The 16,998-nt window shown below is 39.5% G+C and overlaps 1 protein-coding gene and 1 long non-coding RNA gene across 3 annotated transcripts in view; one reads left to right on the forward strand and one right to left on the reverse strand.

Moving 5' to 3' along the window:
- Positions 1–5,253, forward strand: part of Actc1 (actin alpha cardiac muscle 1) — a 5,303-nt gene extending 50 nt beyond the window's left edge. The window contains exons 2-8 of the mRNA XM_015480851.2: positions 7–30; positions 657–807; positions 1,930–2,254; positions 2,938–3,099; positions 3,225–3,416; positions 4,195–4,376; positions 4,928–5,253. Of these exons, the coding sequence (XP_015336337.1) occupies positions 679–807; positions 1,930–2,254; positions 2,938–3,099; positions 3,225–3,416; positions 4,195–4,376; positions 4,928–5,071 (1,134 nt within the window). The 5' untranslated portion in view covers positions 7–30; positions 657–678 and the 3' untranslated portion in view covers positions 5,072–5,253. The remainder of the gene's footprint in view (positions 1–6; positions 31–656; positions 808–1,929; positions 2,255–2,937; positions 3,100–3,224; positions 3,417–4,194; positions 4,377–4,927) is intronic.
- Positions 1–16,998, reverse strand: part of LOC125613284 — an 84,332-nt gene that overhangs the window by 47,910 nt on the left and 19,424 nt on the right. For both annotated transcript variants that reach the window (XR_007343788.1, XR_007343787.1), the window contains exon 2: positions 14,107–14,200. This is a non-coding gene — a long non-coding RNA (uncharacterized LOC125613284). The remainder of the gene's footprint in view (positions 1–14,106; positions 14,201–16,998) is intronic.

Here is a 16,998-nt window from a genome sequence, read left to right on the forward strand (position 1 = left end):
GCCCAGCCGAGCCCAGCCGAGCCGCGGACGGTGAGTCAGCGACACCCTGCGTCCTCGCTCTCCGCCCTGCCCGTGCCCGCACCGGACACCAGCCGCGCCCCCGGCTTCAGCCAGCGCCGGCCCTCACTACTCCTCCCCGTCGTTTTTTTTTTTTCTCCGCATACTTTTTGATGAGGTTCTAACTTGTTTTATGCTAAGTTTTGGAGCTCTACGGAGAGGGCCGCGCGGAAAGGGAGTCCCGCGTTCCCAACCCTCCGCAAGGGCGTGTGCTCTTCTCTTCATTGGGGCAAGGCGTGAGGTGTGGATAGGGCGGGAGACTGGGGTTCCAATTTGTGAACGGTGAAAAGGGCCTAGGAGGACCTGGTAAGGAATTGGGTCTCCAGAGTAGTTAGGATGGTCCTTCCTTATGCCTGGGACAGAGGGTGGCACTCCTGGCCAGGGAGCCTGGGTGGGTTTCTCTTTCTTCACTATACAACCAATCTCCTCTGTGGCTCCTTCTCGCCCTTCTTTTTCTCTTAAAGGGTGCAGAAGGCAGCTCTCTCTCCACCCGCCCCCATCCCCTAGAATCCACATTTGTTCTATCCCCTTCTCCTGGTAAGGACAGAGCCAGTTCCCAGACACTGAGCATGGCCCACCTTCCCTTCTTCAACCTACAGACCCCGCTGAAGCTGTGCCAAGATGTGCGACGACGAGGAGACCACTGCTTTGGTGTGCGACAATGGCTCAGGGCTGGTGAAGGCCGGCTTTGCCGGCGATGACGCGCCCCGCGCTGTCTTCCCATCAATTGTGGGCCGCCCACGCCACCAGGTACATTTCTCGCCCTTCCTGCCTTCTCCCAGATGGGGCACTCCCCAGGCCCACTCTGCACCCCTGCCTGCCACCTCCTTAGTCAGTCCAGCAATTAGGGAAATGTCTCTCCTGACCCAACTTTTTCCTGAACAGCTTGATTCAAATAAGGAAAATTTGGGTTAGTTTCAGATCCAAGCCAAGATGAGCAATACCCTTACCAAGTCCCTAACTACCAAGAAATGTACACTTTCCCCCAATCTACTTCAATGGCACACCTGTCAATGGTCCAAATGCTTCCTGTGAAAAGGACCTTCTGGATTTTTAGTTCTCAGTGTCTTCTGTACCTCTTATACCATATGCTTTTCTTTTTTTCTCCTCCTTTTCAGCCCTGTTCAAAGTTTGAAATAACTCCCCTTCACCAACCTGGACACAACCCACATTCCTCTCTCTTGTTCACAGTCAGTTCACAGGGCTCTCAGAGGATGTAATCTCTCTCCTTCCTGGCTGTTGCAATTTTAGAAGTCAGACGTGACAAAGAGAGTGAGTGCCATGGTGATAGTGACATACCACCTGTTTATTAAAAGCAATGCCATGCTCTCTGGGTTTGTCACATGCCTGGCCAGACAGGCTGCCAGGGAGTAGAGCTCTTAGTCCTCACGTTGGGGAATGACCAGTATCTAGGATGTTCTGGACAGGCCGCATCAGAATGGCAGTGGCAAATCAGCCCATCTTTTTAGGTTCACTTGATGAATGTCAAAATCTTTTCTTAGGAGAAATACAACGAGTCACTAATTTGGTCATTCCTGAATGTAGCCATCTACTTTCTGTTTGACTCAGGTGATAAGCTTAATAATGAAGGCATTTTAAAATTAAGGTGAGGCTCTGCTTCTTCAGTTCAATAGCTTTATTCCCCCTCCTCAATTATATTCTAAACAATAGGATTATACATCTTTGTGGAGGGATAAGGTACAAGACTGATTTTAAATGATTCTTCTAAATTTAAGGTGAAATCCTGTTTTTACTATTTCTGGTGTTTTGAAGATGTACCTTTACTTGGGCAGTTAGATATAAATTGATAAAGTGCTGAATATATTCCTGACATGGTGGAAGCATGATTTCCCTATCTTTTTCTTCTTACAGGGAGTCATGGTGGGTATGGGGCAGAAGGATTCCTATGTAGGCGATGAAGCCCAGAGCAAGCGAGGTATCCTGACTCTGAAGTACCCCATTGAGCATGGCATCATCACCAACTGGGATGACATGGAGAAGATCTGGCACCACACCTTCTACAATGAGCTCCGTGTGGCCCCTGAGGAGCACCCCACCCTGCTCACTGAGGCCCCACTCAACCCCAAGGCCAACCGTGAGAAGATGACCCAGATCATGTTTGAGACCTTCAATGTCCCTGCCATGTACGTGGCCATCCAAGCGGTGCTGTCCCTGTATGCTTCTGGCCGAACCACAGGTATGCTTGGGCTGTGGGGGTTGGTCACTGATTTTCATCACATTCCCAAGCCACTGATCTTGCTGTGAATGTGATTCCTCAATTAAAAAAATAGTGATCCCATCCCTCACTCTCTCCAGGGAGGTGTCCATGCTAAGAGAGAAAGATAACTAACAATAGTTCCCTGAGGTTAATTTCAGAGCACACTTGTTGTAAGAGCTGACAGCTTGAGGAATTAGATCCTTCCCTTATTTTGAGGATCGAAGTGCAGCACAGTATAGCAGCTGGGAATGCAGCAGTCATGGTGTGTGTGTGTATACCATCACAGCCCCTGGGCAACATCTTCAAGGAAAACACACATTTTTTCCCAACAGGTCTGAATCAATAAAGAGAGAAACATGTGCAAGAGAGATAAGAACAAAGAAAAATAGGCTGGGCATTTATTTGGCAAGAGGGATGATCATTTGAAAGTATTTTCAGGAAAATTTTCTACTCCAGTACTTAAAAGGATGGGCTTCTGTTAGCTTCAGATTTAGTATCTATCCATTATGTTCATTTTTATTCTTTGTCTGTAAAGGATCTGATTTTATCTGGATCAGTGCCCAGTCTTGTATCTCTCAGCTAAGACTGGAAGTAGGTTTTACCGTGAATAAAGTGGTGGTCCACAGAGATTTATCTTGTTCTTGTCTAATTCCCTCTCACAGGCATTGTTCTGGACTCTGGGGATGGTGTAACCCACAATGTCCCCATCTACGAGGGCTATGCTTTGCCCCATGCCATCATGCGTCTGGACCTGGCTGGTCGGGATCTCACTGACTACCTCATGAAGATCCTCACTGAGCGTGGTTACTCCTTTGTCACCACTGGTGAGTATGTGTGTCTTATCTGCCACAGCACATGTCTGCTTTTTTTCCTCCCTCGAAGGATCCACCTACCTCCCCACGACTGACTACTTTTTTCAGAGATTGACTGTGATGATTTATTTCTGCAGCTGAACGTGAAATTGTCCGTGACATCAAAGAAAAACTGTGTTATGTCGCCCTGGACTTTGAGAATGAGATGGCCACGGCTGCCTCTTCCTCCTCCCTGGAGAAGAGCTATGAACTACCTGATGGCCAAGTCATCACTATTGGCAACGAGCGTTTCCGCTGCCCTGAGACGCTCTTCCAGCCCTCTTTCATTGGTGAGTTGTGGGGTCAGATCCCAAGGCACAGCTTTTCTCTGGGAGTTTTGGGGTCTCTCAGAGTAAAATCCAATATAATCAGAAGGATTAAGAAACTGTTGAGTGAAATTGTAGGCTTGCAGTCCCACACAGCTCAGCCTCAAGTCCTTATGGCTCATTAGTGATGCTGTAGTGACGTGTTCAAGGGTGACACATGGATTCATCTCCAAGGATGAGACTCAGCAGTAACTGAATATCACATATCTGCGGTAAAGGGGTGATTACTCAAGAGAACTGAGTTAGTCTAATAAGTTCCATTACCAACTAGTTGGACTTTAAGTAACTCATGCAACCACACTCTTACTCATAGTGATAATTGGAGACTTGTATGTCACCAAATATCTTTCCTAAGCAGTGATTTCCCGGAAGAAGTTTGGACTGATTTAAGTCCATAAATAAAAAGTATGTTAATTTTAACTTAAATGTTTGTCTTAGCCTTTTGAAGTACATCTGTATACATCTGATGTGTACAGAAGGTATTCACTCCAAATAGATGCTCAACAGTTGTTTGTTTCCTGGCCATCTATGATGGATTATCTGTTATTTCTTTTAAGAGACCCCTGTTCCACATATTCCTTGCAGTGTATCTTATAGGGCACCATGTGTTTCAGAGGCAAGTGGTGGCAGCTCACCAACACAGAGAGTCCTGTTCTCTCGGCCCAGCAGAATGTTCCCTCCACATTGAATTACAGCTTGAATGTGCTATGTTTTTTTGTTTTTTTCTTTAACTTGTATCCAGGCATGGAATCTGCTGGCATCCATGAAACTACTTACAATAGTATCATGAAGTGTGACATTGATATCCGTAAAGACCTGTATGCCAACAACGTCTTATCTGGAGGCACCACCATGTACCCTGGTATTGCAGATCGTATGCAAAAGGAAATCACTGCTCTGGCTCCTAGCACCATGAAAATTAAGGTAAAGAGCTTTCGTGGGTGGGAGGACTAGCACAGATCTTGGTATTCCGAGTACAATTTCATTCATAACTCCTTTCCCCTCACACTTAGCTTTGTGACTCCTATAAGCTTTACCTTTTAGCTTTTCTAGCACTTTTCTTGATTTTTTTTAATAGTACTTTCCCCAAGACAGGAAACTTTAAAAATGTTTTCAAGCAGTGAATAAAAAATAAATTATTGGGAAAAAAATACAGCTAACTCTTTGAACACATTTAACACCCCCCCCCCAACTTTGGGCTAGCCTTCAACCATGCATTTAGCTTGTTGCCACATTATACTCTAGTTCAGAGAAGTGGAAAAATTCTATTTTGAAGAGTCTTTAATAATGGAAATGAGGAAACAGAGGAAAGTTCAAAAAATTTTTGATTGTTATAATATTTGGTGATATATAATTTCCTACATTATAGTGAATTATTATCTAATTTCTTTTTGTGAATATTTCCAACATGTTGCTTGTTGTTCCATTGCTTGGAACTTCAGAGTTCACTGGAAGCTTTTGTTTTCTTTCTGCAGATTATTGCTCCCCCTGAACGTAAATACTCTGTCTGGATCGGGGGCTCCATCCTGGCCTCTCTGTCCACCTTCCAACAGATGTGGATTAGCAAGCAAGAGTATGATGAGGCAGGCCCATCCATTGTCCATCGCAAATGCTTCTAAGGTGCCTTCTCTCTTAGTCTCTCTTACATTCAGGATGACAGTATTATGCTTCTTGGAATCTTCCAAACCACCCTTCCTCATCTCTCATCAATCATTGTACAGTTTGTTTACACACGTGCAGTTTGTTTGTGCTTCTAATATTTATTGCTTTATAAATAAAACAGACCAGGACTTGCAACCTACAAAAGTGTCTCTCATTTCTTTCTGGGACAGGCTTGGGTGGGGCAGGCACATTTGCTCTGACACTTTGAGCACTGTAATAGTACAGTAGCATAAAGTTCATCAGATAAATTAGTGTCACACTGAGCTGGAAATTATGCACTGAATTTTAATTTTATATTTTGGGCCAGAATCATGAATTATTTCATAACTTATAAATAAGCTCCATTAGGTTTAGCCCCATGTAAGCAAGAAATGGAACCCTGTAAGACAATGTTTTAAGATTAGTTGCTATGGATGACACTGAACATTGTTGTTTTTAGCATACATTCCGGTTGTTTTTATATCTGCAGAACTCACATACACAGCGGTAAAGAGAAGATCAAAGATTATCTTAAATTCACTTATCTTCTCATTTCTTTGTATTCTGCAGTTATATTTTTGAGGGTTAGGCATGAAATGCAAGTCCAGCTGACAGGCTTAGCTATGTCTCATTGCAAATATACTCTAAACAACTGAAGATCACTAAGCATGTTCAAAACAAGTGTGAGGAAGCAGGATCCAGAAACAACTTCTTAGTAACTGAGTGATAGAGATCTTCAGCATTTGTAATCTTGGGATCTTGGGTTGAGTGGAGTGAAGACTGATGTTCTAAGGGAACAGGGTTGAGGGAGGCATAGAATTTGACTTACTTCATGCTGGACTCTGTAGAGCATTCCAGGAGGAGTTCTGGGAACTGCACCCAAAAGGATCAGAGTGCTCTGTCCTTAGGGGACTCACATACACTGCAGGCATATGTGGTCTGGGAGGCTTTGAGGAGATGGACATGGGCCAGGCTCTTGAAGAATAGTTAAGTTTAGAGAGGTAAGAAGAACAGGGCGGAAATCTCAGCCGGAGGAAATGAGGCAGAAGCCAGAATACCAGGCCTGGGGTAGTCTGACCGGAGCTGGTGAATGTTATGAAATCTATTGGGAAAGGTAGATTTCAATCTGATTGCAAAAGCTTTTAAGATTCTTTTCATTTTCAAATTAATTGTTCACTGTGAGAGCTCACAGTGGTGTTTGATTGGTTTAATCAAACTTTATTGAGAGAACTGAGATGGATTGAGCAATTGGTGCAATGCTGTATGGTTTGTTTGTAAAGTACACAAGACAGGAGCCCAGATTTTTTTTGACATTTTTTGTGATGATGCTTTTAAAAGCATCTTTTCTAACTTTAGCCATAGTTTATCAAAGGTAACCCCATTCTATCAACATTGGAAGCCTGGGTTCAAAATTTGGAGTACTTTGGGTTCAACATCTTTAATAAATTGTCACTGTCATTATCATTCAAGGTCATATGCATGTCTTTATGTCCATTAATTCAGAATGTATCTCTAGTTCTCTGACTCTGGGTCAGGTTCAATAGTAGGAGAAGGGGACCCAAAGATGGGTCAGAGCACATTTTCAGTATTTAAGGAACTCAGAGTTTAGAGTTCTGTGTTTAGCATAGGCAAATGGAAGTTCTTTAAAAAAAAGTCTAAATAGAAAATCAATTTGGTGGGATTTTCTTTAGATACCGTATTAATGCTATTGTAAATATTCTCCCCTCTGTGTCTTGTAGCACAGAGATACTGGTTTCAAAGCTATGTATCAGCTGAGGAGACTAATTTGGGGCAGACATGGGGAGGAATAATTCACAGTCTCTGTCTCTTTTCTCTTGTCTCTCAGAGCACATAAACATTACAAATTTTATCCTCTGAAAACAATACTAATGATTTAAGTGTAGACAACCAACTGGAATATCACCTATGGTTTTTTCCATTTATGAATGAAAATGGAATAGATACTTTTGTTTCTACTTCAAAGCAGACACATGTATTAGTCAATTTTTCGTTGCTGTGACCAAAATACCTGAGAAGAACAACTTAGAGGAGGAAATATTATTTTGGCTCATGGTTTAAGAGATCTCAGACCATGGTCAGCTGACTCCATTGCTCTGGGTCTGAGATGAGGCAGAACATAATGGTGGAAGGGTATGGTGGAAGAAAACTGCTCTGCTCATAGCAGCCAGGAAGGACACAGAGAGAGAGAGAGGGAGGGAGAGAGAGAGAGAGAGAAAGGGCCACTGGGAAGAGGAACCCTTCTAGGACATGCCCCAGTGACTCATCTCTTCCAGCCACACCCTACCTGCCTACTGTTACCACATAGTTAATCCATTCAAATTAGGATGGGCTGATTAGTTTACAGCTCTCATAATCTAATCATTTGGCCTCTGAATAAGCCTGTATTAACACAGGTGCTTCTGAGAGACAGCACATATCGAAACCATGACAAAGCTTTAAGAATCACCTCTCAATATTTGTATCAGAAGTGGTAAGCACACAGATTCTTATTGAATTTTGAGTTTTTTCATCTCTGCTTCATGTTAGGTTATAAGGTATTAGAATGGCTGAATCTTCTAGAAATTGTGCTTAAGGAAGTTACAAAGGCGATTGTGTTTAAGGCACAATGTATAAAATAATTGAGATATCTACAGTGAATATGTCTTTGGTTAAAATTCCATGTACAAAAACATTTCATTTATTATATTTCTTCTCAATTTATGTTGAAAAGAGTATTGTTAGTAGCTTCAAGTACCCCCAAACATTATTTTTGTCATTTTTAACTGATCAATAGGCATTATATAGTTGTATTTAAACATTCAAGAGAATAGAGGAAAAAGGAAAATTACTGGAGAAAATAGAATATTTAGAGGAGTAGGGTAGATTTGCTATATCCAGGGCCTAAACCAATGTTACTAGAACTCTACCATTCTCTTCACTTTTATTGGATCTATTATGGTATGAATTGTGCTGCCCCACTTCATTCATATGTTGAATCCCTGAGCACCAATGAGACTGTATTTGGAGATAGGGGCTTTGAGGAGATAATGAGGGTTAAATGGTCCTAATCCATAGGACTGGTGAGACACTGGAGTAAGAACATGAAGGAAAGACAAAGTATATATATATATACACATTATATATTTCATATTTTCTTTATCCATTCATTCATCAATGGACATCTAGGTTAATTCCATATCCTTGTTAGAATAATGCCAAAATAAACATGAATGTGCAGTTATCTTTTGGTAGGTTGATTTAATTTCTTTTGGATATATACCCAGATGTGGAATTGGCATATCTATTTTATTTATTTAATACATTTCTTTTTAAATTTTTTAAAATTTATTTTTATGTGATGCTGAGGGTCGAACCCAGGGCCTCAGACATGCAAGGCGAGCACTTTACCACTGAGCTACAACCTCAGCCCACTATTTAATTTATTTATTTAATTTATATATGACAGCAAAATGCATTGCAATTCATATTACACAATTGTTCATATCTCTGGTTGCATACAAGGTATATTCATATCAATTGGTGTCTTTATACATGTACTTTGGATAATGATGTCCATCTCATTCCACCATCATTTCTAACCCCATGCCCCCATCCCTTCCCCTCCCACCCCTCTGCCCTATCTAGAGTTGGTCTATTCCTCCCTTGTTCCCCCTTCCTACTCCACTATGAATCAGCATCTTTATATCAGAGAGAATATTTGGCCAACTTCACTTATCATTATCTTCTCCAACTCCATCTATTTAGGTATATCTATCTTTTAAAAATTTTTTCTTTATTTGTAGATGGACACAATATCTTTATTTTATTTATTTATTTTTATGTGGTGCTGAGGATAAACCTAGTGCCTCATGCATGCAAGGCAAGTGCTCTACCAACTGAGCTATAACCCCAGCCCAGTATATCTATTTTTATTTTTTCAAGGATCTTCCTTACTGTTTTCCATAATGGCTATAGTAATTTTCATTTCCACCTATAGTCTTCTTTTCCTCCACATCTTTGCCAGCATTTGGTGGTGTTGTAGTTATTATAATCGTTTTATAATAGCCATTCTAATAGAAGTGAGATGTTATCTCATTGTGGTTTGATATGCATTTCTCTCATGGTTAATGATATTGAGAGCATTTAAAATTTTTTATTAGAGCATTATAGTTAAACATAGTAGTTGAGTTCATTTTGACAAAATCATACATGCGTGAAATTTGATTTACTCTGAGAATATTTGTTCATATATTTGTTGGCCATTGGTATTTCTTTTGAGAAAAGTCTTTTCAGATAATTTGTCCACTTAAAGTTGGATTATTTGCATTCTGTTGTTATTAAAATAAATCATCATTGTTAAGATAAATCATTAATTTAATTTACTTGTTTTTGATAGGGGCACTCTGCCACTGATCTACATCCCCAGACTTTTGTTTTTTGAGACAGAGTGTCACTAAGTTTCTGAAGCTGGCCTTGAGCTTGCTATCCTCTTGCCTCAGCCTCCTGAACCCCTGGAATTATAGGCATGTGCTACTGTACCCAGCTAACTCATGTTTTAAAGACTCATTCTAGGTGTCATGTAGAGATTGTGAAGGCAAGTAAATCACTGGGGCCTCTTTGATGCAAAGTAAGATGCTGTGGCCTGAAGCTGAGGACACTGTGACGATACAGAGAATTGTACAGAGATGTGTGGGCAGAGTTTAGATGGGTTTCACGAGCAACAATGACAGGACGTGCCAGATGGTTGGATAGGGGAAGGGAAGAAAACTGGTTTTCGAAGAAACTCAAATTTCTAGGTAATTAAATACAGATTTAGTCTTATATAAAGCTAGGGCTACTACTGGGTCTTGAAAAGTGGCTAAGGGTGGGCTGTGAATATGGCTATAGCATTTGCCTAGCATGAGTGAGGCCCAGAGTTTAATCCCCAGGACTGAAAAAAGAAAATAATGGCTAAGGGAAGAAGAAAGGGAGACTAAATGAGCAGAGATGGGGGTTTTGAGATCAGAAAGATGGTTGGGAGAACTTGCTAGAGCAGGAGATGTGTGTTGGGAAATAGCCATCATGTAAATTTGCACCAGGTTGTGTGAGAGCAAGAGTATGGGTTTGGGGCTGGGATTGTAGCTCAGTGCTAGAGCCCTTGCCTAGCATGTCTGAGGCGCTAGGTTTGATTCTCTGCACCACATATAAATACATAAAAAATAAAGATCCATCAACAACAACAACAAAAAAAATTAAAAAAGAGTATGGGTTTGGAGATACAGGGAGGCTCTACTCTGATCTATAAAACACAATGATAGTACTTCCACCTCCAAAATTGTAATGAGAGTTAGATGGGATAAAATTGAACCATGCTCAGGCCGTGGCAAATAGTAGGACCTTAACTGATGATATTTTTATCATTATTGATAAAAATATTATATTTATATATATATTTATATAGTGTGTATTTATCACATGTATGTTACCTTATACACACAGGTACATGTCACATGTGTACATATCATCAAGAACTTGAAAGACACCTATGGAAATTTGGATTTGACACAAGAGAGCATGTTTTTTACTGATGACATTTCCTGAGAAGAGCAGTGGCCCACTGAAATGATTGTTAAAGAAGGTGACTCGAATTAGTAAACATTATAAATAAAAAGCATATTTTATTTCCAGTGTTGATGAGGTACAGAAAGCTAATGGCAGTATGACTGACCTAATATTTTTGAGGAAAAAAGTGGCAAAGCATTTGAAGACTTTAAAAATATTCATATTCTTTGACCCAGTAATTCCATACACAGGAATCTAAATTTGGGAAAATACAACAAAAATTTATATACAAAAATATTCCTCAAAGCATGATTTGTAAATGTTAATCTGAATTGCAACAAAGACATCATATTTAAACCAACTGCCTACTACTTCTAAAAGGGATGTACAATACAGAGTAATTAAGAAGGACGCTCGTGATAAGTTTATATTATATAGTCTATAGTGTAATGTATTTTTCCATTTAAAAGTGAACAAAGCAAGACATTTAATAACATAAAAGAAGTGAATTTTGGCATTTGAGTCCAAAAGGACTCAATGATGAGCAGTGAACCTAAGTGAACAAACTTAATCTAGAAACTAGAAAATTTGGGGCACAGGTACACTAAAGGCCAAGAATGTGGAGTTAGATTCCCCCCTCATCTTCCAAAGGAGAGGCTGGCTGAAATTGTTTCACGAAGTGTGGGAAACAATGATGTCATGATATGGGGCTTAAAGAGGAATTCAATTAATAATTACTATGATCTTATAGAGTCTTGTTTTTAAATCTGAACTGGCTTTCTGAATTCTTCGTGTAGGAAGCACTTTTCATACCACTTTGAGTCTACTCTCAAGTTGGAGGAATTTATTTTAAAACAGTTTAAATCTTACAGTAAAGGGTATCCACATTCCCTTTTATATCCATTACCCTGGAGTGTCAATTCCATTGTGTTATAATAACTAGTTTGATTTTAATACATAAAAGGGAGCTCCTTCACTGAAATATCATTATAAGGATTCCAGTTTTTAAAAAGAAAACCGTAGGTTGGTAGGGATGAGGGATTCAGGAGGAAAAATTTGATGAGTGTTTACTCCAAATATAAATAGGGAGAATATAAAAAAATAAAATTAATATCCAAACTTTAGAGAAAGAAGCATGATAGAATAAAAAAAAATGTATTGCAATGTTCACTCCTTTTTGTTTTTCATAGTGTTAGAGTTGGAACCCAGGGCCTACACATACTAGAGAAGTGCTCTACCACTGAGCTACATCCCCAAACAAATGCTCACATGTTAAATGAAAGTTCCACTAGAACGGGTCCCTACTGGATTAGAATGACATGAGGCCCCTGCAGACATGAAAGCTGAATGAGAAATAAGCCACTGTATGCTAACCAACAAGATTCACCTAGCCTAATTTGTCATCTTCATCTTTGGATACTCACCTTCTCCAAATTTCACTTTGCTTTAAGGCTCTGAGGTGATTTTATGCTAGCTAAAGTATATATTTAAAATAATATAAGCCACCCAGAACTTTCATTTCAATTAAGAGGGTTGTTTAGGTTATCCAAATTGCCATGTTATCAAAAATGGAAGTCAATTATTGGGCAATTTTATTCCTCTTTTTTGGGGCTGGGGAAATTTTGTTTTTCTTTGGCATATGAATGAAATACAAAATGTGTTTGAAGTTACTCTACATCTTTTTTGGTTCAATATGTGGATAGAATGCTAAAAGAGTCAAAAACAAAGGGTTTCATTCCATTGACTTTGTTTTATCTGCGCCAAAGTTTCTTGACCCTTTTTTTAAAAAAAATATTTTTAGTTGTAGATGGACACAATACCTTTGTTTTATATATTTATTTTTACATGATGCTGAGGATCAAACCCAGTGCTTCACACATGCTAGGCAAGTGCTCTATCACTGAGCCACAACCCCAGCCCTAGTTTCTTGACTCTTAACCTGACTCACATAGAATTGCATTAACCTTTAAAAAAAAAAAAAGAGAATCATCATCAAATATAATTCACATGCCATACAATTAGAGTACATAATTCAATAATTTTTGATGTATTCATAGATGAGTGCAACCATCACCACAATTTTAGAACAAGTTCATCACCTCAAAAAGAAACTATGGCTATCACTGTCTTGCACCAGCATCTAGACTTGAGTGGGATCCCCAAACAATGCTCACATGTTAAATGAAAGTTCCAGAATGGGTCTCTACCAGATTAGAATGATATGAGGCCCCTGCAGACATGAAAGCTGAACGAGAAATAAGCTACTGTATACTAACCAACAAGAAAGTGTATGGTTGCATATACTTTCTTTCCAGGGACAAGTCAAATTACTTATTTGGTCATAATCAAAATGTTGAACTATGCCCTCTATTGCAGGAAAGCAAGAAAATCATTCAGTGCTGTTTCCATTGTGTTTTCTCAATACTACTTTGGGTAGTATTGGGGATTGAACCCAGAGCCTTGTGCAAGTTAGGCAAACACTGGCCACATCCCCATCCCTCCTTGTGGGGCTTCTTTTTTCCTGTCAAAAAGCAAAACTTAAATAAATTGAGTTTCATGATATAATTGGCTTTTATAGGTGATTGTGAATCAGGTAGCATACGGTACAAAAGCAGGTAGGTTTCCCAGGCAGATAAGAAAGCAGAGGTGATGAACATAAAGTGAACTGGTCATTTCAAAGCCACCCTCCTTCCAGGTTAAGGCAGAGGGGACTTGCTTATCATGCTGGCTCAGGTTGACTGGGCACCTTTTGATTGGTTACTATGACTCTTCTGTATTTTGGGAAAGTGGCCTGTTTCTAAGTTCAGTTTGCTTATGTGGCCACTAGCATGAGTGACTCCATTTTGCTCCAGTCTGGTCTGTTGGGGCCTCAGCAGGAGCTCAACCTAAAACAATAGCCTCCCGTGAACTTGAACCTCCTCAAAGCAGAAAATCTCTTTAGCACAGAGAAGTCTTCTAGAAACTCCTCATCTAAATTGTACTCATATATTGACTCCTCCTCCCATGTTATGTTGGCCCACAGCACATAAAATGATTTTTTTTGTTTTAATTTTATTAATGTATAATTTGTAAAATAAAATGTGCCTGTTTGAAGCATGTAATTCAATTATTGTTAACAAATCTGTATACCCAATAGCCACTTTGCCAATCAAAATACAGCACATTCCATCATCCCCAAATTCCTTCTGATTCCTCCAAATTCAGTTCTTTCCACCTCCATCCCAGGCAATGCTGTGTGTCACCATAGGTTAGTTTTGTCTGTTCTGGAAATTTATACCAATCATAATTCAAATAATTTTTTGTTTATCTCTTTTTTATTAAACTCTTCTAAAAAATATCATGGTTTTCTAACACAGTGTCTAGCAGAGTCAGATAGATCCTGGATGAATGCATGCCAAATAATTCTACACATCACCTTTTACTTAGGACACAGAAGCACATAAATATGTGCAGGTAATGGTGAGGACCTTACCACAGGGTGAACGAGCAGGGGTCCTTTTCTATCTCCTTTGCCTTCTTGCCTTCCTTCTCCTCACCTTTGCCATCATACCAGGGTCAAAGGCAGCCTGAAATGGGGAAGAAAGTCACAATAGGGGAATAGGGGCCACATTTTTTTCTTGTCTTTGGGCAAAATGTGTTATTTTTAATAAAGTGAGTTGGAATAGTCTCATTTAACTGAATAAGACATTCATTCGATATTTCGAAACTTTGAACTTTGCAGATGAAGACATTTTTAATAGTGTTTTGCATATCCATACCCTTGAAACAGGACAGGAGATCAACTCAAGCCATATCTTCACTTCTGAAAGACATGTGTGTTCTATCGGCAATGTCACAGCAACTCCACTAACCATGATAATATAATCAAACTTCAACCATATAATTGCTTTCCCTGCAAAGTATCTAAAGCCTGTGAACTGGCCTCTCCCACTCAAGCACAGGGGAGGGGGATGTTCTGCATCTATACTTGATGATGGAGAAGCTGAGGTACAGAGCTCCTTCTGCAGAGAGCTCTTCCTTGCTCCCTTCCCATCTATTCATCCCGTTTGGCAGTGTGTATATTTCCCTTCAGCTGAAGTTCTAAATCTCTTTCTCCCCCAACTATCTAGGACACATGAGAATTAACCTACTCATGTAGATTACAGGGCCCCAGACCTCATTAACCTTAATATTAAAAGAAACACAGCTTTCACAGTTGGAGAAGCGGAAATGTCCTTTCAGTCAACACAAACAGCAATATTTCATGAGTTGAGGAGATGAGCTTTTTAAAGAGCACTTCATCCAATTGTACATGGATTTCTGGTTAGTAAAATTTCACATATATAAAACCCCTAGGTATTTGCAGCCTTTTATAATGCATTTAAAAATTATTTTAAATGATTAAAGATTATTTTATTGTATATCAAGTTGCTGTCTCTTCTGTATTTTCTTCATGTCTTTTGAATTAATGATGTCATCCTTCAATTCTCACTTTCCTCCCCAGCAGAGACTAGTTTTTATTTGTTGAAGTACTGAGCAGTTGACACTTCATTTTTAAATACTGAAGTTAAATATACTTAGTGCTCTTCTTTTTTAATATTTATTTTTTAGTTGCAGTTGGACACAATACCTTTATTTATTTATTTTTATGTGATGCTGAGGATCAAACCCAGGGCCTTGCATGTGCTAGACAGGCGCTCTACCGCTGAGCAACAGCCCCAGCCCCTTTCTTTTCTAGACATCAGTCTTTTTGTCTGCACCTTGCTTACCGAATGTGACCTTCGCTTTAATAGGATTTAAGTGCTAAGCAAATCTCAGCCATGTCCTTATTTCTCCTCTTGGATGATGCTGCTTTTGTCTATGACATTGGGTTTGGGGGAAAGTTGCCATGTCGGGGATTGATTGAGAGGAGAATCATTGGACAGAATGTAAATTCATAACTCAGGCAAGTTGGGGAAATGCTCGAGAACCGGAAATGAATCTCAGAGAGGGCAAAGCTGCTCAGAAGCAGGCCAGGTTGTAACCTCTGGCTGACAGCAGTTCTAGAAACAAATAAACCCATGGAAAGAACATTGGATGGCTGAGCCTTGTACAAAAGTGGCAGCTTGTGAAGCTCTCTTGCTTTGCAAAGCCCTGATGACACCATGACCCCACATGAAGGTCGGACTTCCAACACAGCTGGTGAAATCTGCATAACTGTTTTTTCTCTCCCCTCAGTCATCCCTCTTCTCTTGACCTTGGTCAACAGGTAAATAGTCAGTGGACCACCAGAATGATTTGACATTGCTTAGATCTATCTGTGTTTTTCAAATTGTGGCTCATAACCTCTGAATGAGTCTTGAAGTCATGTAAGTAGGTTCCAAGAACCTTTTAGAAAAATAACCAACAGGGAAAAATATAGAAAATAGTGGAGTTTATTGTATTTAGAGGGTAAGTATTTTGTAGAATTCTGCTTTAGTCTACATATATATGCATATATATAGGTTTTAGTCTCTGTTAATAAATATATATATACACACACACATACACACATACATATATATATACACACACATACATATATACACACACATACATATATATACACACATACATATATATACACACACACACACACACACACACACACACACACATATATATATATATATATATATATATATATATATATATATATATATAATGTCTTTTTTAAAATAAAAGTTTAAAAGTAACAGGTTACAAAAATCAATTTTCTGCTCCTTTAAAAAAAAAAGTTTTATTAGGAAAATTCTCACATGTACATAAAAGTAGTGTTATGGCATGGATGTGAGGTATTTCCCAAAAGCTCACATGTGAAACAATGCAAGAAGGTTCAGAGAAGAAATAATTGGGTTATGAGAGTCTTAATCCAATCAGTGAATTAATCATCTGATTAGTTGAGTGGTAACTGAAGGCAGGTGGGGTGTGGCTGGAGGAGGTGGGGCATTGGGGGCGTGGCTTTGGGGTATATATTTGCATCTGACTAGTGGAGGTGTCGCTCTCTCTGCTTTCTGGTCATCATGTGAGGTGCTTCCCTCTGCTCCACTGTTTCACCATGATGTCCTGCCTCACATTGAGCCTCGAGGAATGGAGCCAGGTGTCTATGGACTGAGACCTCTGAAACTGTGAGCCCCCAAATAAACTTTTCCTCCTCTACAATTGTTCTGGTTGGGTCTTTTAATCAAGGCAGTGAAAAATATGCCTAAAACAAGTAGGAACAATAATAAAATGGACCCGGTAGCATCCTCATCCAGTTTCCAAATTGTCTTTTGTAGATAATAAAATACTTTCCATTTCTTTCAGGAGTTTATTTTCTTTATTTCTTTATCCATCCTACCAAATGCAGGGGAGATTTCCAGCAGAA

This window comes from Marmota marmota, unplaced genomic scaffold, assembly GCF_001458135.2.
Source record: "Marmota marmota marmota unplaced genomic scaffold, marMar, whole genome shotgun sequence".
NCBI classification, from domain to species: domain Eukaryota; kingdom Metazoa; phylum Chordata; class Mammalia; order Rodentia; family Sciuridae; genus Marmota; species Marmota marmota.